This window comes from Varroa destructor, unplaced genomic scaffold (genome assembly GCF_002443255.2).
Source record: "Varroa destructor unplaced genomic scaffold, Vdes_3.0 BEIS01000004.1, whole genome shotgun sequence".
NCBI classification, from domain to species: Eukaryota; Metazoa; Arthropoda; class Arachnida; order Mesostigmata; family Varroidae; genus Varroa; species Varroa destructor.
Genome location: NW_019211457.1, coordinates 16,024,690 through 16,048,313, shown reverse-complemented (window position 1 = coordinate 16,048,313; position 23,624 = coordinate 16,024,690). Strand labels below are relative to the sequence as shown.

The window sequence follows — 23,624 nt, the reverse complement described above, 5'->3', positions numbered from 1 at the left end:
TGGATATATGACTCACATAAATAAAATCGGCAGAAGGTACTCTCACCTGCGTAATAGTTGCAGATGCCAACTTTGCCCTTGTCAAACGGATTGTCGCTCGTTGTCGTTGTGAATGGCTATAACTGTTCTTTATTTCTGGGTACATTTCCGCCCTTCACAACTGTAGACCACCACTGTAGATCCATTATCTAGTCAATATTTTTTTTCTTAAATCCAGCGGGTCAAATCTGTCTCGTGAATGTGCTTGCTAGGGTGGCATCCGCTTTCGAACCGGTTCGTCTTGATAGTGTATTTCAACTTTTGTCTGCCTCTTTCTATATTCTTTGCTGACCCCCTGATTTGCACTGGATCGCGCAGCTAAATAGTACTACCCCAGCCCCTGTTCACTCGCAGCCCCAAGATATGTCAAGGCAATTCTACGACAACGGACAAGTCGTCACAAGTTGTCCTAACACCGCCCGCCATTTCTTAGAGCGGCCTGTGTGTTTGTCTTGTCTCTGTGCTAGTGCTGTTCTTGTGGAATTGGCTTTTCGTTAGAGCGGAAACAGACGGACGGGTCTGGGCGAACTTTTGCTGAACTCGGCTCACGTAAAGTCGTTGTTGGTTGTCACTCGTCACCCGTTTCCGAGGCCCATCTTGGACTTCGGAGAGAAAGCGATACCGAGCGAGTGAGCGAGTGTATGTGTGTGAGAAAGAGAGAGAGCAATAATGAAGCTGGTGTTTTGCAGTTGATGGTCTTCGTTTGTTTATTTCTAGGCTGTACTCAAATTAGAATGCATACGCAAGCTGCACGCGTCTGGCTGTGACAGGAGACGGAAGATTTGTGGTCCAAAACATCGTTACATCCGTTACAGGCTGGGCGGACTAGTTAGGGGCTATCAACTCCTGTTAGGCGTCGTTGAATCATTCAATTTTTTGCGCTTTAACTAGGACGCAATCAGATTGCTTTGGAGCGATCATATGGGGCCACAAGCGCGGGGAATCGTCTGCTATAGCTCTACCGGCGCCCGATATGGCTGCTTAAAGAACCTTTGTTTCGAGACACAACGACTCCGGACTGAGGAGGCGCTTTACTAACAAAGGGTGCCATATATCTAGATTTCACTTGTCTGAAGCAAAAGTTGATTTTTCGTTAAGCCTAACGATAATGTAGTTCTATGGAAAAACTTGTTTCGGCATGTTTTTTTTTTTCAGATTTGTTCCTCATGTGTAACGTGCCAGTTGTATTATTTTACATGGTAATTATTTGAACACGCGGTGACATGCTGCCTTCAACGCAGTCAGTACACTCATTGTCTCAAATAGATTCTGTAGCCAATTCCGACTGAAAATGACATGGTTTTCTTCCGGTAAAAAATGAGCAATTTTTTTAACCGTAGCGTCAGGTAACCTATGAACGAAATTAGATGTTAAGATTTAGCGCTCAACTAATTTTCGGCTGCCGGATATGCACTACTTCCCAGCACTACTTTCCTTCGCCATACGCTCCGTCGCCGATCAGGGAAGTGGACATTACACTTGTTGTGGTTCCGTGGGTTTCTCCACTGATTCGTTGTTTGTAAATAGAAGGCGCGAACTGGCGGCCTCGACGAGCGAGGGAAATAAAGGTACTTGCGGGGAAATGCGAATAGGAGAACCATTGATGGGACGCTCAGGGGCATGCGGTGGGAAAGGAGATTCGGGGGCGGCGTTGATGGTGTGGGTTAATTATCCAACAATTAGGAGGACAGCAAGAGTAGCGGTGCAGATTGTTGTGGATGGCGTGGCTGTCCGCTTCCCCACAGTTGCAGTTTGAGTAGTTATACTAAGACAGTGGCGGCAGCGAAATGCTCGCCGGCGGAGGCGGCTTTAAGGGGATGGTAATAGGTGTCGGTATCGGGTGTGTGAGGTAGATAGCAAAGCAATTGGCAAAGCAAAACAAAGGGGAATGGGTCTTGGTCAGATGGGAATGGTGCCACTTGTGGGCTGCGATACTGAGTTCCCTGTTATTGCTGTTCCTACAGCACAATTGCTTGACGCTGCTGCTGCTGCTTAGGAGAGGGATTGAGTGAAGACAAACGAAGTAGTCTACCCGAGACATAAAATCGAGCAACGAGGACTTTCTGGCCGTTTGACGCCCACCAAGAAGTAGATGACAATGGAAGACGGAGAAGTAAGCCGTAGGCGTGCGATCCAATGATCGTAGGACGCGTACAGTCTGAAAAGAAAACGCTTAAATAGTAATGGAACTCTGTAGCCAACATGAATCTGTGTAGCGGTACTGTATGTTGCTAGAAATTCTAATGAACTTATGTTTAGCGGACGCGGTACGGACCATATATCGACCAATGGACTAATAGGTGCCAGTCAAATTCGCTCAATCAACCAAAATAGGCCGGCAGATTTCGAGATATTATACAAATTAACTGTTACCGCGTTCTGTAGCAACTCTTTTATAATGGATTTAGAAGACCTGTGCGTGAGTATGAGACATCTGAATCGTTTACAGAAATTGAGTAAAAGTTTGACCCGACTCACCACGCTAGATGGCAACACCGAGCTGTTAGATGACAAATTGGCTTCTTTGGGGCTGCCAGCTGTTGAGGTGCGTCACACAGTGATGGCGTTTCCTCAAATTGCTCGCGTAAGCTGAGATAAGCTGCGCCGTACGGCAAAGAAAAACATATACAAGGACATTATGGAGTGCAGCCTTTACCGTTTTCGTTTTGGGCATTGTCGTACACATCAGTTCTGCTCGAGCGTCCCACTCTTTTAGCTCTTTCCGCAGCGGTAGCACAAATCAAGCGCATACCATACAAATCAGCCCCACCTAAAGCCAAGGCACTGCCCCTTCCGAAGACTTGAATCATTGCACCTCGCATTCAAGTGTTGCGGCACCGCTGCAGACAAAGCATACGATGCACCGGCGCTCTTTGCCCTAATAGAAACAGAGAATCTTGCACCGGGACATCGCAAAGGGTGGGAGACGGAAAAGTGCGCAGATGATCTATGAACTTAACGTTAGCCAGTGAACGCTGCCGCGGGGCATCTTCAGGTATTCGGACGAGCTACTTTTGTCAGGCCTTTCTCGATTCGTTGCTCGTTTCGTAAAAGCGGTCGCCCAACGCCCTTGTATAGGAATCGGGAACGGCTGTCTCGGAGATGGAAGTAGATGTCCTGGAGAGAGACCCAGATGGGCAACATCCTCTTTCTTCAAGAGGCTCGTCGTTCCGTCAATTAGAAGCAGGCCTATGAGAGCGGTAAGCGGTCAGGTCATGCAAAGCCTAAAGAGAAATAGGTGCCAACTACCTGATTGTGGGATGCAACCAAAGCGCAGATGTTAACGGTAGAGGCACAGACCGTGCTAACGCCAAAGCACGGTGGAATTTAAGGCGTTGCCTACCGCTTCTCGTCGGCTTACCAACTTGCGACCCTGCTGCTTGCCGTTTGTTTCGATCCTAGGATGGAATGCGAACAAGAACGAGAGATGCAGTCAGCAGCGAAGGCGATCGCTAATGGAAGCGTGTTGTACCAAATGCCGTACAATAGTAACGAACGCTACCAGAGCTAAAAGAAAAGGAATGGTAAACCACTTGCCACGAACGCTGTTCGTGACACCCAAAGACGATTTGTGAACGAATCTGTTCGCCGTATAGCAGAATGGCAAGAGTTGCGATAACTGCGAAAAGGGACACACACAGGGGGTCAAACAAGGCGGCAAACAGGGGAGTTGACTACTGGCCCGCGAAGATGAACGCCAAGAGTCAAACGGTTCGTGCGCGCACAAGCCGCAAGTAAATGTTCCATCAAAAAGGAGCAAAACGCTGATGTTTACGACGCGTCTGTTGTACCTGTTAGTTGAGGTATATTACAAGGGATTTCGAGAAAACAAAGAGGAGGAACATTCGCCTTCTAGCAGAGATGGGGTCGAAGATATGACAGTTGTGTAACAAACAGATAAAGATACAGGAAATAACGAGAGTTCTCGAGCAGCACGAAAAGCTGTGGGAAACAATTTCTATTTTTCAGGAAAGCATGCATATAGATAGATTTATGCCTTTGTTACACGGTACGTGTGACATGTTTGCTAGGTTATGTAGCCTGTCCATAGTTAAGGCGCGTTACCGGAAGAACCAGCCTAATGATGATTTTGTTCTGGGAAAGATGTTCCTTGTAATGATAGGCTAATTGCGAAAAAAGAAAGTTGATGAAATTATTGCTAAAGTTAAACAAGACCATTACGTTAGAAGCTATAATATCGCCAATAAACTCAACATCTACCATCAGACTATTTTAAGTTATTTAGAGAAAGTTGGCTGTGACAAAAGTTCAATCGAGTCGATACAGATAACTGTTTTCATTGGATTTCTATTCGTGAAACGTAACGGAACCGAGTTAATACGAGTAACCAAAAACAGATCATCTTAGTGGGCAAATGAAAAACAAATATAAATAAGTTAGTGACAACGCCCAGAGTGCCGCTAAACGACATTATGGTAGGTGTTTGGCGGGATTGGGAGAAGAATCGTGCATTATGTCGCCTAGCAAAGTAACAATTTCTAGTGTTAACAATAACGAGATTGCAACAAGCCACTGAAAAAATCGATCGGAACTAGTGAACAGAAAAGGTGTCGTCTCCAACTAGGCCAATGTCGGACCACATACATTTTCAATTAGTTGGTAAAATTAAGAGAACTTGAGCGCAAATTTTAATATATCCGCCATATCGTTCCCACTTTGGACAATCAGACAATGTTTCGGCCTCTGCGGCACTTCTTTAATATTGTTAATCCGGTTTTAATTGAAGGGATGCAATATTCATCATCACAGAGGCTCTACAAAGATAGAACGTTCCTCGAAAAAAAGGCAGAATATCATTGATCGAAACAGAAAAAATAACCGTTTCACTCTTTACTCAGAGACGGTTGACATTTATTTCAGCAGCCCAACATACCTATACAATTTACGTGCGGCCTTAAGCGAGAATATACATAATCGGGTCCGTTCAGGTCATGCATCTTCCATACACCTTCTACCATGCTCACTACTATTTCGAAACTCCATTGGCCGTAAAGACTCCACGTGTGCCAGTGGACCTTTGTACTCAGCCAGATACGTTTGTCTTTTATCATTTTAGCGCTACTTTTGCTGACAACAGGCTTTCCGTAACTACATTTTTGTTGTTCTCTTATTGTGGCTGTTGCCGTCGTAATGATGATGTGGCCTGTCCTATTTGCTGGACGGATTCCGTACTCCAGAGTCGGAGCGGGCAGCGAGTGGACACGCCACATAACTAGAACCAAGCTTGCTACTTCATTCTCCTTTGCGGCCCTTTACAGACGCGTATATGGACTTAACTCGAGAACCCAAGCCCTCTTTGCAATGTCCTGCTGGTCTACCAAGTTCGAACCGTTACACTAAGAAGCTATGCCGGTCGGGAGCCCTGGCTAACAACATGAACGAAAGCTGTGGAATGTGCAATTGTCTCCACTTGGGGCGACGGCCCTTCCTCTGTGTTTTGCTGTGTCTGCATTTCGCGAATAGTCTGTGCTGCTGGCGTAGTTGGGCAGCAGCAGCAGCTGCGCCGCCGCCGCTCATGGCTACGAAAGACTTTTGCCTTTATCAGTTGCAAAGCGAAAAGGTTGCGAACAACGGTTTAGCCTCAGCCGATTGACCGTGTGGGGTGACGCGTCGACGGGGTAAAAGTGGCCTTAGCCTGCCGCCGACAGTGGACAGCTTCGATGGTGAACAACTCATTCGATAAGTTACAAATGTGCCTGCCCTATAGCATAGTGAGTGGCAAGAGATATTTCTGCCATACTTCTGCCGCTGGCCAATGGGCATTGAAGGGGTGTGGGGAGGAAGCGTTTCCTCATGAAGAACAACCGCTCGTTTTGCGAGCTTAACTCTCAGCTCTACCCCGGACGGTTGCACCGCCATGGAACGCCATCGTCTGCTGTTTGGTATCAGCTGTTTTCGCCAAGTTGGCGGACCGGCGAAACAAAACTCGGGACGAAACGTGGAATGAGCGAAGGACAATGGCCTTGCTGAGTGACTTGTGCGCAAGCTGCCTATATTGCGAGAATATACGGAAGGTTTGCGAGCGACGTGTGATACCCATGCCGGCCACGGATGCCGCGTCATTAAGTGCAAAATTCCATCGAAAAGAGAAACAACTGGCGGAACGCAACTCTTTGCCAACTGCGCCCAACTCCCATTGCTGATTTCTGTCTCCTAGTGGCCGGGTGTCCAACAGACCAACCGCCTTGTCGCTGGTCGGTCTGGTGTTTTCTATTTTCATTGTTGTGTTGTTCCTTTCGAAGTCCGAAACTTCGCACATCTCTGCGGCTACCCACGCACATATGCGTTTGTATAACTGGCGGATATGGTCACTACTGTTAAGAGCAAGCTGATGCTGCTTCTGCTGCTATCCGTGAAACAGAGTTTTCCTAAGGCCAGCCCCCACGCCGAGAAGATCGTTCCAGCTCTCCACACGCTGCCGACAACCTTCATGTCCAAGCATCACCACCACGAGACGAAATACGAACAGCGGGGTAGACCAGTTCCCGCACCCCAGTGGCAGTGCGTGGGCGCAGTTGTAAGTCGTCGCATTCCTCCAAAATCTCACTAATAGGTACAATAGCAGAGGGCATTTCTACAGCTGTAGGGGCTGGCTGTAGTTGCTGTTGCAGTATTCGTTCGCAATGCCATTCCCGTCATGTAGCTTGAGGACGTCGTGGCTTGCGGAGGGGTATTGTGCGTGCGTCCGTGCGTGCGTGCGTGCGTGCGTGCGCGCGTGATAGAAGTGAGCGGCTAACGAAATGTGGAAGGAAACATCGGTCGGGGGTGGCTGGGAAAATGGGAAAAGTAGACCTTCTTTCCCTCAAATTTGTATAATTAACCATAGCGCAGGACGTCGCAGCGGCCTCCCCTTCGACCATCCGTGTAGTATGAAGGCGTTTCTCGGCGTTTCAAAGCGTGAGGCGGCTAGTGTTGCGTGCGACATACATCGTTTTCGAATATAGAGAAGATGAAGATGGGCATGGCACAGCGGGTCGGGCTTCTGCGTCCATTCGAGGCCTTAAATCTACGGTTAACGCTTCCCAATCTCCTGATTTGTTGTCCGGGCATAGGGAAGGATCAAATTAATCGTGCCTTGTTGTTGAATTTGGTACTACTGCCATTGCTGCGTTGGATGGTTGTTCAATGTTGAAGGAAATTATGGCTGGCATACAGCAGTCTATGGCCTGCACGTTTGTTGGCTGCCGACGATGTCAAATGTGAAGCAAATTTCACAACTGGGTTTCGACAAGATAAAATTAGCATGGCTCGAAAAGGCGAAACTGGAAGCAGTTGTACTGTTTGGCATGAATGGGTGTGTTTGGCTACTCAGCGTGAATTTTCTATTCTGCTATAGTTTGCATTCTGGGCTGCCAATTTGTTGGAGTTCCCGCCAACACACATATATGTATAAACCGAATTTTAGAACATCACCACTATTTTTTACGTTTCCGACTTAAGGGAACGTTAGTATTTAATAACACCAGTTGTGTTCTATATAAAGTTAAAGGACTTGAGATTGAGATACTGAAGCTTTCATATATATATACATATATATATATACATATATATATATAAGCCACATATATATATATATATGTGGCTTATCGAAGCAATGCGGAATTAGCCCTTGGGGACAGCGTTATGGAGATAGGAAACACGAGACCATGTATTGCCCCGTATACCTATAAACTACTTGAATATGTTCAGTACTGATGGTATTGCAGGGCTTAAATCAATTCTGTCCTCTTAATGCCTAAAGTTTATTGTTTGAATTGTGTCCGTTGATCTACCTGGAAACGAGGTCATGAATATTGGCATTGATCCTACGGAAAAAAATTCATTTCGGTGAAAAAAATGATTACTGGCAGCGACAAAGAAATATCATGTCTGTGCTAAAACCGCACGTCGTATCTACGCAATAAATCAATAAATCGAATGGCCAGCTAGCCGGTGAAGGAAACCAGTAGTTTCACCAGTATTTAAAAAATTAACGTTAACTCGAGTCGTATTATTAACTTCAATAGATCCAAATAGTATACCTAAAAATTAGGACTTTTTCCACCTCGTTTTACCTATTATGATGTTAAAAAGTTGCCAGTGAATCGATACCATATCAACCTCACGTTGATCTGATTTAGATATTTTAGGGACGGAGACGAAATCCTATAGTAGAGACATTCATGCACTACTAGCATACAGGTAAAAATATATATAATCTAAAATGTTCATGAATTTATATACTACTTTGGGTTGCAGCATTTGTGTAAGCGCCTTGCGAGCTCCTCATCTCGTCTGATCGTGATTGATAAGATCAGCTGCCAGTCGGATTGGAAACCCCGGCACGTGTTGGTAATAGTTTGGTAATAGCAACTTTTAAGGGTCATCTGCAAAGATGCCTTTAGACGATTCAACAGAAGATATTACCTCAAGTATAGCTGAGTCGCTACTTCGTAAGGTGGCGTTACCAGCTAACTGTCTCACATCCTTGAGCCAGCTCATTGATCGGCCGAAAAAACTTCACGACACCATGTTTGATTTACTAACGAAAAACGAAATCAAAGCTATGATGCCTGACTCCTTGAAGGTAAGTAAAATTGTCAAGCGTTATAAACACGGTCATTGAATTACGGAGCAGTGAACGCGAGCCAAAAATTCGCTTACAAATCTCTGCACAATTCAATCACACTCTTCCAACAGTAATAAATAAAAGTCAAGTGACTTCCTCGGTTGGATTTGGTGTTATGCTTAGATTAACGGCTCAGCCATTTACAGCGGAACGAAGAAAACGTGGCGTCGTTTTTTGTTTTTCACGGAATCTACCACAGTGCGTTGCCTTTTACCAGATGACTAATTAACAAACACCTGCAACCGCAGCACGATTGCTGATTGTCTTCCCAGTTTGTCTACTCGTTAATTAACAACTGTTTTTGTCTTCATGACGAACTTATCTAAATAATGGTGACATATCTTTTATTGAACGGAAGACACAGTGTGATTCCATTAACTTTATGCTAATTTGTTTGATATAGAGATCTTCATATATCACACATTTACTAATAATGTTTTTGATCGTCTTTTAGTCGATGACTGTATCAGAGCTGAAGCTGAAATGCCTCCGGATACTAGAAAAACTGTCGCCTGAGGAAATTGTCAAAATGATCCGGCATGGTAAGTAGGAAGTGGGCATATCTACGTGTGCCACTGATACGAATGTAGAGAACTACTATAATAAATAGCCTTTTAGCAGTGTTATTAGCTCGTTCCAGCTGATTTTACAATCAGGTCTATCACAGGTTTGTAGACCTGAGAACATAATTTATTTTGATGTATATGTGAACAGTAATTACTACCTGACTGCATCATTCTAATTTAAATAAATTTATTCATATCTAATGTTAAATAACACCAGCTAAGAACACAATAAATGAAACAATTTAAATAAAATTACGTACTACACATATATATATATATATATATATATATATATATATATATATATATATATATATATATATATATATTACAGTATGAAATCGGTGATATTTCCAAACCAGTTCGGATTCTAGTGAACTCTTTAAACTATCATTACATTAAATAATAAGGCTTGTCTCCAAAATCCTGTCGAAAGATAAGGTACATAAATACATATCGGATATATACGTACCATCATCTATCAAAGATCTAACAACTTGCCATCTGCTTTAGCGAATCGGCCACTGCCTTTTTCGTACACGAAACGGTAGTTTAAATTCTCCCGCCCGTTCGTTTGTACGCGACATTATTGCGCTGTTGCGAGCTTGCATAGAAGCAGCTACATGAGACTTTCTATTTTTTGTCCTGCTTTTACGCTATCGTTGTCGTTATCGGCGTTATCGGCTACAGTGAAGATCACGCACTCACTTCGGTAAAAGATTCAGCGCGACTGGGTAAACTAAAACCAAACAGTTATATTAGAAACAGCTATTGCATCTGTCACTGTCTCCAAGCAAGCCGTACGTACCATTCTGACTCGACTCAGAGTTTCATCCAAGCGCAACTAACTACGCATTTCCCGTATAAGAGGCAGTCTTGCATAGCAGGTCGCGCATTGCAAATCGGTCGGACATATAGTGATAAGTGACTTGATTCGCAGGCCGGTACTGGCCAGTAAGCGAAATTACCACTTTCAAGGCGTCGCTGCCGCTGGTGACGGCCGCTGCAGTGGCGTTCATCGTAAGAGAACGTTTGCCTCGTTGCGTTGTGTACCTTTGTCACGACTCTTGCCGTGCCGTTGTTTGCGACACGCGCGCAGTTCAGCTACCAGACGTTTGCCTGGGTGTTACGCGTTTAACTCGTTTGGGATGTGTAAAGGCAGAAGTAGGGTGACAGGAAAGTGAACGACCAGTTCGGGATCGCTACCCCGTTGATGGCTGTGCACCTCAAACGGAGCCGGGACCTCACCGGCTGGTACGAAAATCTCCGTTCCACTTTGGGTTAGATGCTGTCTACTGGGTTACTAGTTGCCACCTAAGCGTTAACTTAAGTCATACTTGTGTAGCACGACTCGTATTGCTGCTGTTGTCGAGCTAAAGGACGCCCCCATGACAAAGGATGCTGTCCCTGACCCCCAACCCCTGGTCCATTTCTCTTTCTTTCTCTAGTAAGCAAGGCACACAAACTTGCGATGCGGTCGGTCTTCTTACGCTTCAAAAAGTTTCCACAATCTGCTGCTTTTGCTGTGTGCTGGGGCTGTTGCTACTGCTCAACGGACACGATCGCCGTCTCATGCGTCGTAGCATTTGCTTTGCCAACATCCTCGAACATCATTCCATCTAGCATTCGCCCCGTCTTCCGTGAAGGGTGCGTCCGCTTTTACCCCGACTCATCAGCCGGAGCTTGTCGTGGCTTCCTGTACCTCGTTCTGCACCGGTGTACGCGTGGACTCTATGCATGCGACCATTCCACCAGACATAGTTACTGTGTTGGTAGCATGTCCTTCGTTTGTTTCGTTCAATGCAACGAATCCCACTCGTGGTTAAATCCTACTAGCGCTTAGCAATGGTGGCAGCAGCAGCAGCAGCAAAACGGGGAAAAGGGGGCCAGAATTCTGCTAAACTATGCCCCTTTTGTGTCCCTCTTTTTCTCCCTCAATTTCTTTCTCTCTCTCGCCAAGAGCGTTGCAATCAGCAAAAGCCCCTTATTCGAGAAACGTGGGGCCTCTGCAGACCCTAAACCTCTAATGGCTTTGCTGCTCGTCGGAGGTAATGGCGTGTTCTGAAGCCCAATGGTCATTATATGCTTGCTATATGCTAACATCGTTTATATTAAATGCGCGTATATTTTTCTCCTTCTTTCTCATCCTCTTTCTTTCCTTCTCACCTCTTCGCTCTTTCATGTACAAAGTGTAGCTTCGAATGTTGCTCACAGAGGCAGCAGCGTCGGCGCAGGCAGCAATAACAGGCGACGACCAGTGAACACGGAAAACATTACCACGTCCGACTGGTCGTCGACACAGGTCGTCGTGCGGCACAAAGTAAATGGCAAAGTGACGCGCCCCTCAAGAGAGAAGATGCAGACAAACAAGGAAAGGCGAACAAGAGGAAGAAAAAGAGAGTGCGTGAAGCAAAAGCATTATAGAGTTAGCCGTCGTCAGCGACAACGCTGGCTGGATACCTCGCGCCCCACTACTGCTATGTGTGGGGTATATTCAGCGCACAAGGCGTTGGAACAGCCAGACTACTAGCGGCGACGATTCGGAGGTGGTGGACGACAGCCCGAAATAGAAAAACTCACACGGGATGTGATGAAGCGATGAGACGCTGCTAGGAAGCAGCAACAGCCAAGCGTAAATTGCACAAAAATGTATTCAGCGCCACGGGCGACACCAACAAGAGCAAAAATAACGAGAGAAGAGGTCGCGACGGATGGGCACTGCTCGCTCCTACATCGAGAGTACGGCGATCCGGGGCAATTTTTCAGGGGTATTCAACTTCAAAGCATTGCGTGCATTCGTTTTGAGCCAGATGTAACTACTATTGGAATTATTTCCTGCCGACTATAGATTGCATTATGTTCTGTAAAAACTAGCAGCAACCTATAATAAACATGTATTATTTTGGCATTATGGTGCGAATTTTTGAGAGCATTCTAAGCACATTACTACGGATATGCTGTCATCAGTCGTTTACCACACAAAACGGAAGCCCTACGGACGACAGGCATGCATGAAACAACATATACGTCCAAGGCAAGGTTTGCTGCGTCTACCAAGGCGTCCGGCCGTGGTTTGCCCTCCTGTCTATTTAATTCATGTGTGGGGGCAACAAGGCGTCGTCGTAACGTCGTGTAAGCGAAGCGCGAGTTATCCACGAATCTTAAGTATGTGTAGCAATTTCCTTTTTTAGCAGAAGTTGCCCTTACTGAAGAATCGCCCCATGCCGTCCTCCCATTTTACTGTGGGCAATCTTCTTGTACCTCTTCGTAGTATGTTTCGTTCTCCCTCCCTATGTTTTGCCCCTTATACGTATGTAGCCGCGAGGCTCAACAACCCACGCCATCATCGCAGCCGTGACCACCGTCTTCAGAGGATTGCAAAGTGAGGGATGAAGACTCAAGTCTTGTCCTCGTCCCAGCGATTAAAGGGTGAAGGGCTTGGCCCCCTCTGTCTCAAGATAGAGGAAGAGAAGACAGCATGCCTCCTCTGACGCCGTTAGAGGGGTTTCGAGGCCATTTCGAGCAGGCAGGCTTCCTGAGGTAAATCTGCTGACATGGCCTGCACTCCTCGACCGAGCTGCACGAGGCTTGTGCGCGTCAAATCGTGTGCTCACCGCATCGAGGCGGATGAAACTGCTAGCAACTACGACATGACCCGTTTCGTCAGGCTCATCGTCATCATCAGTAGCAGGATCGTGATCATCCAGCGGCATTCGATGCCGCGCGAACCGCAAATTGCATTAATAATTAATGATAATCTTAACAGTAACCGCAATAATCATGTTATCGAAGAGTGGCACGAGCGACGAGGCTGTCGAAGACCTTATTGTTAGTTAGTTAGTGGTTAACAGGGAGCTACATTAAATTTCACGCTAACCACGGTCCGTCCCCTAATCCATAATTTGTTCCTTTAATATTATAAGCAAGTCGAAGGCACTGAGTAGCTTCCGGACGGGGGCGGGCAACGAGAGTGAGTAATTCATCATAGAAAAGTTAGACGAGTTTGAACGAAGTGCCTGAAACGTTTGGATCGGGTGGAGTTAGCTGTACCGGGAGCTGGATGTAGAGAAACGCATTTTGATTAAATAAACACAGCGAATAGCGAGAGATACTTGGTTAAAGTACAGCCAGGGAACTTGGATTTCAATCCCGAGTCTGACAAAAGTAGGCCCGAAAGGTCTTTTCATTCAGGAGATCTATAGGGATGATGACAGTTATTGACCTGGCTGGTGCAACTTAAACATGGGATTAATTATACAGAATGAAAAAATGGACAAATAACTGTATCTGTTCAATTCTGTTTTCCAAAAAATAATAGCGGAACACTCTGCGAGGTAGGTGCAATCGATTGATCAACTAAGAAGATGAATTGAACAGCTCTACCCACAAAGTAGAAGCGACCATTTTTCAAGTTGCGAACGTGTCGGAACGGATGCGCAATATGTCAACCAAAAGTCGATGTTCTGCACTGTTCCTCTGAGAATGCGCCGAAGCATAGGACAGATGAATCACTCGTTAAATGCATACCATTTTTGTCTCGATGGCGCAGTAGTAAAGCGTTTACCTAGCAACTTTGAAGACGCCTCATGAGGTGAGACTCAGATTCGAAATCGGGCACGTGCAGACACGGTGCTCGTTTCGTGCTGGACTAAAGCAAGTCGCCAGCCGTTTGAGGCAATACCTAACCAAAATAGTAGAAACGGATGATGTGAAGCTTGAAACGTTTAGGCTGCGAGCTATGTTTTGGTACGCGCACAGTTGACTTCTAGTAGACGCGACCGGAAAGACGCTAACAGATGATGTAAGCACGTCTTGAGGGATCTAACGCGTAATGCGGAAGTAAAAACAAATCGTCGTTCTATAAAGGGGTAGCGAAAACGAGATCTGTCTATATAAAGTAAATGTTCGTGATATTTTAAAACGTTGTACTGTGAACACGTGCCTCGGTTAAGCAAGGCCATTTGGCCTTTGTTTTGCTTGATCACGGAGTGCTTATACATAGCCTGGATGAACACGGCTAAGCATGGTAAATGTATAGGAAAAATAAGCTGCCTTATTATTAACGCCTGCAAGGTGTTGTCCCTGCAATCAGTGCTCGATCGTATAGCAGATACTTTGCGATGTTATAACATAATGAGTCTAAGCGAATCATCCGTGAAAAAACAATCTAACTGGTGTCCCTTACGATCTCTTAGGATCGTAAGAGAATGACATTGGCGTGTACCAAATTGTAAAGGGAATGTTTAAGAGTTTTTCTTTTTTAGATTTAGGACACAACTATTAAATAAAACAAAACCATGAAGCACTTTTGGAGTATCGGTTTTAAAGCTTGAAAAATCTTTTTTTCAAGCTAAAAGCTAAGCTGCGAAAAGTCTTCTTAATGGTATATTTGCTAGGCAAATGCCGGTGTTTATTAAATATTGATGCTTGGAGATGGCCTTCTGTTATTACGACTAACCTGGTTTAGAATAAAACGTTGTTGTCAATGTTGATCCACCACTGAGCGAGAAAACTTCTCGTGAATCTCACCTAGACTACACTAGTCGCCTAGGCTGAAATGAAAGGAAGCGTTCGTTAAATAAAAGCTCTTCCCGGAAATTACTTTGGTTGCGTCAAGAGACGTTCGTCGAATGTAGTTGCGCATCGAGAACGGTGATAGGGACCGGTCTACAGTAGCGACTGTGACCCGTTCAGCTCGAAATTTCACGGTAACGAAGTTCCAAATAGAATAAACAGGCCTATGGGGTTTCCGGTACTTCAGCAGTAGGCCGTGATTGGGACCCGCTTGCCAAGGACAAGCCGGAGACCAAACGTTTTGGCCAATGATTGTATTTACTTGAAAATATGACTTCTACATGCGCTTCAGCGTTATCGTTTCCTATTGAGCTTGAAGGTTATTTCCTTATTTAATTTTTATTTAACCTCAGTAACTTCGATTCCTTGAAATATATTGCATACTCTAGCATTACATGTTAAGGATTTTTATTTACAATCCTCTCATCCGAGTATGAGTTAATCGATTATTGGCAACTTATTGGCGGTTCTGAGTGCTAAGCACCAGTTACATAAACAGCCATATTACCCTAGAAATGTTCATTTTATGCCACCTGCGTTACTCCGTTAATCAGCTCTTAATCTCGTCGCCAGTTCAAGATGGCCTCTACTGGATACATGCTCATCAAAAAACAACACTAGGTAACTTTAAGACGTCGTCTGCTATCACTATGGTATCGGAAACCAGTAAGCACAGCGTCCCCTCTATCAACGTGCGGCTTCACTCAGAAATCAACATTCCGTTATCAAACTTACGAGGTGGGGATCAGCGGTACCAGCTGGACAGTGTCTCTGGGGGACTTACATCTTGTATCTAAGGGCTCCATTAAAACGTTCCGTCTGCAGTCGAGCTTTTTGTCCTCTGGATAGTATTTTTTTCCCCGTTCATGTATCTGTTTAAATTAAAGAAGCAGGTAGACGTCGACAGGACGAATGCGAGGAAACTTGAGTCCTCATGGAGTTGTTGCCAGCACGATCAGGGGGCCGCCCCAAAGCTTTAGAGGAGGTTAAGCAAATGGTGCGTGCCGACAGGGAGAACAGCACGAAACGCTTCGCTTCATTTTGCCCCGCTGTCTTTCCCGTCGTCCCCTAGCCGGAAGATAAAATTACCACCGTCAAGCTCATGGGCAGACTTTATACGGGCGCTGCGGAGCAACAACCCGACGGTCTTCAGGAGTCGCGACTCTTTGAAGCGAGGCTGTATGGGAACTAAAAGCCGGCAGCGAGGGGCCGGGGTAATAGACATGGTGGGCGTGAACAGGCCGCTTGAAGGGACCTGGAAGGCTTAAGAACGGCGGTTGAGCAGACAGATGTCGCAGAAACGGTTTCGGTAGTTCGCACTCAGTTAAAAGATCACCGAGGCTGATGGCTGCGGAACACAGAGTATTCTTTATGTACTTGTTAATTGAGAGTACGAAACACGTGATAATCACGCATGGACATCTAAGCTCGGAACCTTGGTTTCAAATATTTCACATGTTACGAAAGAGGCACAATTTATGGCCTAGGGTGGCTGTGGGCTAAAAAAGAACTAAGGCAGAGTCTGGTAGATACAGCAAACGGAGTAAGAAGTAGGGACTGTAAATGACGTAAACATAAAAAGCACACGGAGAACAAAACCAGAGATGCACATTTAAATGTAACTTTAGAGCTTTAACGATGATTTCAAGAGTGCGATATATCGTACACGCAAGACGAGCCTCACGCAATAAATCAGTTGAGAATAAGGGAGCCTAGACCAAAGCTGCTTGATTTCACCTTCAACGAATAGAGGATCGGCCTGGTCTTTTTATAACCTAGTTCAAGCTATTCCCTGGTAGATTTTCAAATTGTATTGACGAAAGACTCCGAACAAACAACACCTTCAGTATAGATGTGTATGCCACGGTTCTGTACATTGAAACTAGCCAAAGGCGTCTTGTCTCTATTCAAGCATGTGTCACTCAATACAAGCAAGCTTGAGCTAAATATAATGACCTATTCATAGTTGGTACGCGTTAGGGTCATTTGGTGTCACTCAAGTCAGCTATGAAAAGGTCAGTTCGTGGATGCCCCATACATAGTCTAGTTAGACGATGCAAAATAGATCACTTACCGATTGATAAGTTAACTTGCTATTGGACGCCGCACCTATATCCGTAGGGTCGCACACATCGATATATAGACATACAGTTGACTGAAGTGCATAACAGACGCATAGAGAAATATGTGTATGCCTCTCGTAGCAGACGCCCAATTTAAATGTCGTAGAACGCAACCTTTTATAATTCAAATTCAACGTGGAAAACCCTGTCCAGATATAAATCGACCTCGGGCTGGCCTTCAGTGCGTTGATCAACATGTGTTTGCTTACGTTAATGCTATGTATTAAATTAAAACTACCTGTTATTTGCTGTTGATGTTGAACGATTCTGTGAACTTAAACAGTCGACGGTGCCTCCTCTAAGCAGCGCGACCCTTTTAAACCGTTAGGTATATCAAAACTTTGAAGCTGTAACTACAATTCTTAATAACATCACAAGCGTTCTCAATCAACCGGATGCGTATAGATATTGGCGCATACAGTAGAGCCTGTTTCGCGTTCGCTTCCTCGGTATGAACATCGTCCTGTTTGGGGGTCGGTACACATAGACGGTAGGCAATACTTTCCATTATGCAATTGCTTTCGAGAAACAAAGCCGTATTTGGACAACCGTTCCGCGTAATATAACGGACGGGTGCAGCTCGTCTAACAGTATCCAATCGAGAGCGAATGCTACAGAACTGGGAAATGTGCAGTTCTCTTCCATGTTGGCCTTTGTTTTCCACGGCTACCTGGGCCCAATGGGTCTCAGCATTTGTACGCATTCCTTCGGTAGTATTTCAGAAAAGATGTAATACGTCAGCTGAGCTCTGGTAGACGGACGTTCAATTATATAACCTGCCGCGGTCCATTAAAGCAATGAAACATACTTCTTGTTTCCTATCCAGTTAACCACTGCAATTTTTCGATCACATCTGCGAACCGTACATTATTATTGATTTTGTACCAGCGTCATTGTTTTTCAATTTTAACAGGGTGAGACAAAGGTGTTTCGACAGTTCGACAGAAAACTTACTGGGCAGCTTATTAATATACATCTGTTAAAATAACGGGAGAGAAAAAAAATTCGTTGTAAGAAAAAAATCAGTGAGACACTGAAAACACTAAGTTAGCTTTTCGAATTATACGCCTTGATCCAGACGGCTAAGAGTAAAAGATGTTGCTGGTGACTAATTTGTATAGTGTAATCGGCCTGCTCGCCTACGGTGAGAGTGAACGAAGAGCTATCTTCACTACTCTAAAGCTACTTCACGCTACAATCCCAAATAGGCAAGAAATGTTAATAGATATATTATTATGACTTAGCGTTGTCATATTATTGCTCAGCTCAAGCTATTCACGCTTCGAGACAACAAACGATGAAGCATTTGTAAAAGCCTTCTAACGAGATGATCAACCTCTCTACCTCATACTGAAGACAACGCTTGCTATAGTTGTTCATTTGTAGTGACTAGGCACCGCAATGAGGGCATCCCTTCCATAGCGTTTGATTAAGTCTATGTTTTACCGAACAATTGCATTAGCGGTACGTTGTCTCAAGATGGAGTTCCCATTCAAATGAACAGCTGCTTCGTTCAGGTGGTTTTTTCGCATGTGACACTCGAGATTTGCGCCAGCGAGAGACGAGACAGCCAGCGAGAGACAGGCAGCGAGAGAGGCCGCCGGCCGGAAAATTATCGGCGAGGGAAACGCCACAATTAAATGGAGCGGTGGAGATTGAAGATCTTTTGGGGATCTCGCTTGTTGAGGGAGCTAATGAATTTGTGATGGCTTCTCAATTAGTCAAGAATACCGGCCGTAAGCACTGACAAACTCTCGCCGAGCGACTATCGACCACTTCACCGACTCGGAAGCTTTTTATAATCTGCGCCTCTGCCACGGCGTCTGCTGACCGTAATGGTTGGTTGTTGCCATTTATTGTTTACCCTATAACGCTTCAAAGGTACAATAGGATATCATTAGTGCCCATTTTTGCTCATGAAAATAATCGTACGTAACGTAACGTAACGTAACGTAACGGTATTCTTAAGGCAATGTTGGCGGTGCGTTGCGTTGCGTTCAACCATTACTTTTAAACTTACACTCAACTTGAGGTGAATTTTGTTTACAAGCTACAGTTTGAAGTAGTAATGTAGTCCTTCGGATGTTTCCTTTACAACCTCTAACCTTGCAGGCAGTTCCGATGGCGCTCAGCACCAGACAGAGTTTACATATTTGCTTAGTGCGATCAGAATTCAGTTTCATACTGTGAAATCTGAAATCGACATCATGGCCACGGATGGGCATAATAATCAAAGACTCCCGAACACATCGCCAATGGGACACTGTCTCATATATTGCTGACGACAAAGATTAATCACGGCTCCAGTGATCCAGTCCGGTTATCATTTTTTTTTTTAATATTTTCGCATTAGTGCTGTTGTTGGTAAACAAGAATCAACGACAACCTGCTGATGATCAGGCGCTGGGAGAGATGAGTCGTCTCCGAGAAGAGCAGAAACTTAATCTTGTAGTGCAGTTACCTATGACGCCACCCTGCGAACTAGAATTGATTGTCATTAGCGTCATAGCAGCAAATAGATATATAAAGTTTCCACTCTATGCTCATCAAGCATGCGTCACGCGTTTGATGTAAAAATACGTGGACGCCACGTGCGCTCGTCAACACAGACACTTTAGGAGACGTCTAGTAAGCAAAGGAACGAAGAACTGAGTGTTTGATATGATTCGCTTACGTGCAAGTTCAACTTAATATCCCGCTGCTCGTACTACTTTTCAATGTGCGCTGACGTGCTATACATGTTATTCCGTTCGAAAACTCAAAAATTAATATCCATATAAATACTCAGGTTCTAAGGGTTCATCGCGTACCAATTCGACCACTGCTTTCGGGTTTACTTCAGTGGCAAACCTCCGCACTTCAAAAGTCACTTATTTGAATTCAGTTGGTGTCGTCGTATGGTTGTGAGCCATCGTCGAGTGGACGATTCTAAAAATTTAGAAGAGTGGGCAAAACGCCCATAGAGCTTCGCCCATCACAAATTCAGGTCTCAATAGCGCGAATCGGAGCAAAAAAATAATTAAACGGAGTGCTCACTTCAGGCCCGACATTGCCGCTGTCATTTAAAAGGCTAACCTTGAATAACTTTGTCCAATAGCGGTATCGACTTTCGAGGATCGTGGCATAAATGTCAAATGATAATGGTCGGTGGAACGTGTCAGTAACGGTTGAACGTAGCTAATGTCGAAAATCTGAATTTTAACTTATCGTTACCGCAGTGGATTCGCGGGTGATTAAGACTGCAAGTTACTGTTATGACAACTGAAACTTAATTGAAGGGATAGCAGAGGTTGGACGAAACTGGATGACCCATATGATGACATAGCCATACTAAATACTTTTAGTATAGTATAGGCTAGTTTTACTAATAACTTTACAGGTAGGTTCGTTTTTGTAGTTTTTACTGTATCAAGGATGTGAATTGCAGGAATAGCAGATATAACAAAAGTTTAAAGTTTCAGTTATGCACTAAGTTTGAAGTGTGATGGCACAAACCATTATTTTCCTAGTTGGCGATGGCCATGTTTCTCAAACCGATAAGATGTTAGCGGGCAATATTTGCTCGACACAGGTCATACAAGCCCATCTAGTCAAATATCGACTTTGTAAAATCTCCCACGGGGTCGTTCTTGGTGCTCTCTCAATTGGTTATTTAAATCTGCTCATACGCCGTATTCACTAACACAAATTGAATCTTTTTTTGATTTTACCTCCTACAACACCTTTGTATAATATACACAACCGGTCCTCGATTACCGTATGCCGACCCGTTTGTCGACAGTGTTTAGCAATCTACTATTATGCTGCCAAGACGCTTGAGTCCTTTGTATGGTAGTACTAGCTCAGACCTTCCTGACCGTCTCCAAACAGTGATCCGGCAACTTTCCCGTGCTGCTCATACAAACCCACACGCGGAAACAGAGCTTCCTCCCGATCTGCTCGGGTATCTGTCGCGGCGGTGTCTGATAAATCAAGACACCCGTCCTATCTGACAGTTCCTCCTTAGTCAGTTACTTTCATCCGTGCGCTTTCCCTCCCCCTCCCCAAAATGCCCCTGCGACCAGTAGCGAGTCCTCCGACTGCTGTTGCAAGTGAAGGCCCACAGGTCTGTACCAGTTCCAATCTGTCCTGCCAGACCCAAACCACCATGATCAAGAGAGGGAGTGTCGCAGTCTATACCGACGGAAACATTGCAACACATCTTGGACGCTGGTGGTTTGGTGTCATTGCTCGCAATGCCTATGGTGGCCGCGGCTCGTTGGTACGAATGGTCCGACAGACGCCCCCTCTTCTCTCTTCGTCTGATCGTTCTTCCCCTCCCCCCTCCCCCCTCCCCCTCCCCCGGAGAGGTTGGAGCGCAACTTCTGTCCATCCAAAAGAAGCCATTCGTCTTCGTCTGCTGGACAGTCAGACAGCAGGGTATACAACGTCTGTTGTGTTGTGACTCTCGGCCCAGTTTAGGCTAACCTCACAATATGGCAAAAGTGCCAGCTCAAAGTCTGCAGGATCCGGCCAATGATATTATGGAAAGGGGGGGGGGGGGGAAGAAAGGGGCTATTAAGGCCTAGAGATATCCTATACTAGTTAAAGGGTCACTTGTGTTTATGCCCTTCTTTTTTCTTGCCTTTGTCTTCATTCTGTCGCTTTTCACAGCTCAAGGGCAACGACAGGAGATAAAGGGATAACTTCGACACACGGTCACAACATTGAGCGAAGTAACCCTACCGCTCTCTCTGGAGCAGGGGCTGCGAAGCTCAGTCATGTAGTATATCATATAGATCATGTACATAGTTAATAGAATCTTCGAAAAAGTTGCCAAGTAGGCCCGACGCATATAGAACAGAATACGGACATCTTCTAATCATGAAGGTGTATTAGGTTCGAAAGAGTTCATGTTTTTGACCAAATGTCTTTTCCTGTGATCATAAATACCGTATCCGAACCGTCTCGTAATCTTCTACACTTGCTAGTGTAACAGGAGACAGACTTGGCGTCTTATACCGTCTTTTTCCAATAGCCCTTTGTCAAGCCCCAATACACGGTCGGTCGTCTTTCATTAGCCGAACTTTCTACGACCTCTTGAGGTCAGTCGCCCTCCTAAAGCCCATGCCCCCTTTTTTGGCCTCTAGAACCGAATAGCGTCAGAATGACAATAGACGTCCCGTGGCCCCGATTCGTTCAGCTCCATCTTCCATTCGTAACTACCTTAAAAGACTCAGAGTAGCAGCGGCTGTCTGTCTGTCTGTCTGTCTGTTGTGGTAGTGTTTTTCTTGATTTGATCCACCCAACGGTTGAAAAGCCGACGTTACTCTCTAATCATTAGTATTGTAAGTTGAATGCTACGCTGTGCTGGTCTCCTTCGTTCATTCATTGATTTAATTGCGTTCAATAGGCAGCCGTGTCAAGTGAAAGCGATCTTTCTTCAACGCCGATTCTTCGTACCGTACAGCCTCCCGCGAGGCTACGGAAAATGAATGGTCTTCCTGCTACATGCCGCAAAAAGAGAGTGCGTACGGCCGCGTTAAAGCCGCCTTACTACCCTCTTCAAATTAAGTGGTACTCGCGCTATCCGTATAATACTAATAATTTAATTGGGGTTACGACGAAGAGCTAGCTGATGTATTATGAAAGCATACGAGACTAGAAGCTTATTATTACATTAAATTAAATAGTAATAGTATAGATAGGTTGCGGCAAGGGGGAAATTGATAATAATCCTGTAGAGAGCTGCGAATGTGAGCGTCTGAAGCTTCGACGATCTTGGTCCCTGCTGTGTTTGATACAGCAAGGAGGCGTTGCGGCGACTCGGTCGATTTAAATAGCCAACGCGCAGATGTATGTAATACGTTATTGGGGTTGAGCTTCGTGGACTAGAAGAAAAAGTCCTTTGTTCCAAAGTAAAGCAATTCGGGTTAGAATGGGGCTTTTTTGTTATTTCCTTCCTAAGTTTATTGAATGCACTGTCTGGTTAGCTGGTTTCAACCGTAGGACAAGAACAATTCTCAGGACTACAGTTAGGAGGAGATAAGGTTTTAGTTAGAAACAATACGCTAACAGTTTGGGAAGAGCTTGTTTCGGTAGTAAATTTGCTTGTTTTTCAGTCAAAGACCGCTTTTTCCTAATGTAAACTTATATACAGTAGAGCATATGTTGTGTATATCATATATATTTTGTATTGAACTGGTAAGCGTTTATAGTAAACTCTGTTTATATTCAAACACACACCATAGTATATTGGATGCAGTGTTTAATAAGCACAGCAGAAAATAATGTAATATTCATTAAAAAGTAATACAAAGACATGACGACTTCTCACGTATTCGTATTCATTTATTATCATGTATTAATAACTTGCACAGCAGTACGTATGTGTTTCATTAACTATGATTCAGAATATATTGTGTGATTATCGAACATTCTCGTTAGGACAAACAGAGTAATTTTATTCAGTAGCCTTCAGTTGCCTCTCACGATATATCTCGATGCATTTGCCACCATTTACGTAAATCTATGTATCTTCATGTTAGTTGTCTATCCCTCCCGCACCCCCTAATTTCTTGACACTGTGAAGCTGCAAAAAGCTGCTCTCGACATACTCGAGACCGGATTAAAGTACGACGCTGTTCTTTTTTTCTCTGGTTAGTTCAGACTGTCCGTTTCATATTCAGCAAAATAGGTATAAAGACAGAGGAA

General features: G+C 44.8%; 1 protein-coding gene across 9 annotated transcripts in view; it reads left to right on the top strand.

Annotated features, from left to right (window-relative positions):
* Positions 1 to 23,624, top strand: part of LOC111249558 (uncharacterized) — a 214,974-nt gene that overhangs the window by 143,478 nt on the left and 47,872 nt on the right. For 8 of the 9 annotated variants that reach the window (XM_022803564.2, XM_086986855.1, XM_086986857.1 and 5 more), the window contains 2 exons: positions 8,299 to 8,626; positions 9,123 to 9,210. In XM_022803564.2, the coding sequence (XP_022659299.1) occupies positions 8,435 to 8,626; positions 9,123 to 9,210 (280 nt within the window). In that variant the 5' untranslated portion in view covers positions 8,299 to 8,434. Of the gene's footprint in view, positions 1 to 8,298; positions 8,627 to 9,122; positions 9,211 to 23,624 lie in introns of those variants that run through there. The other variant, XM_086986862.1, reaches the window with a different exon arrangement.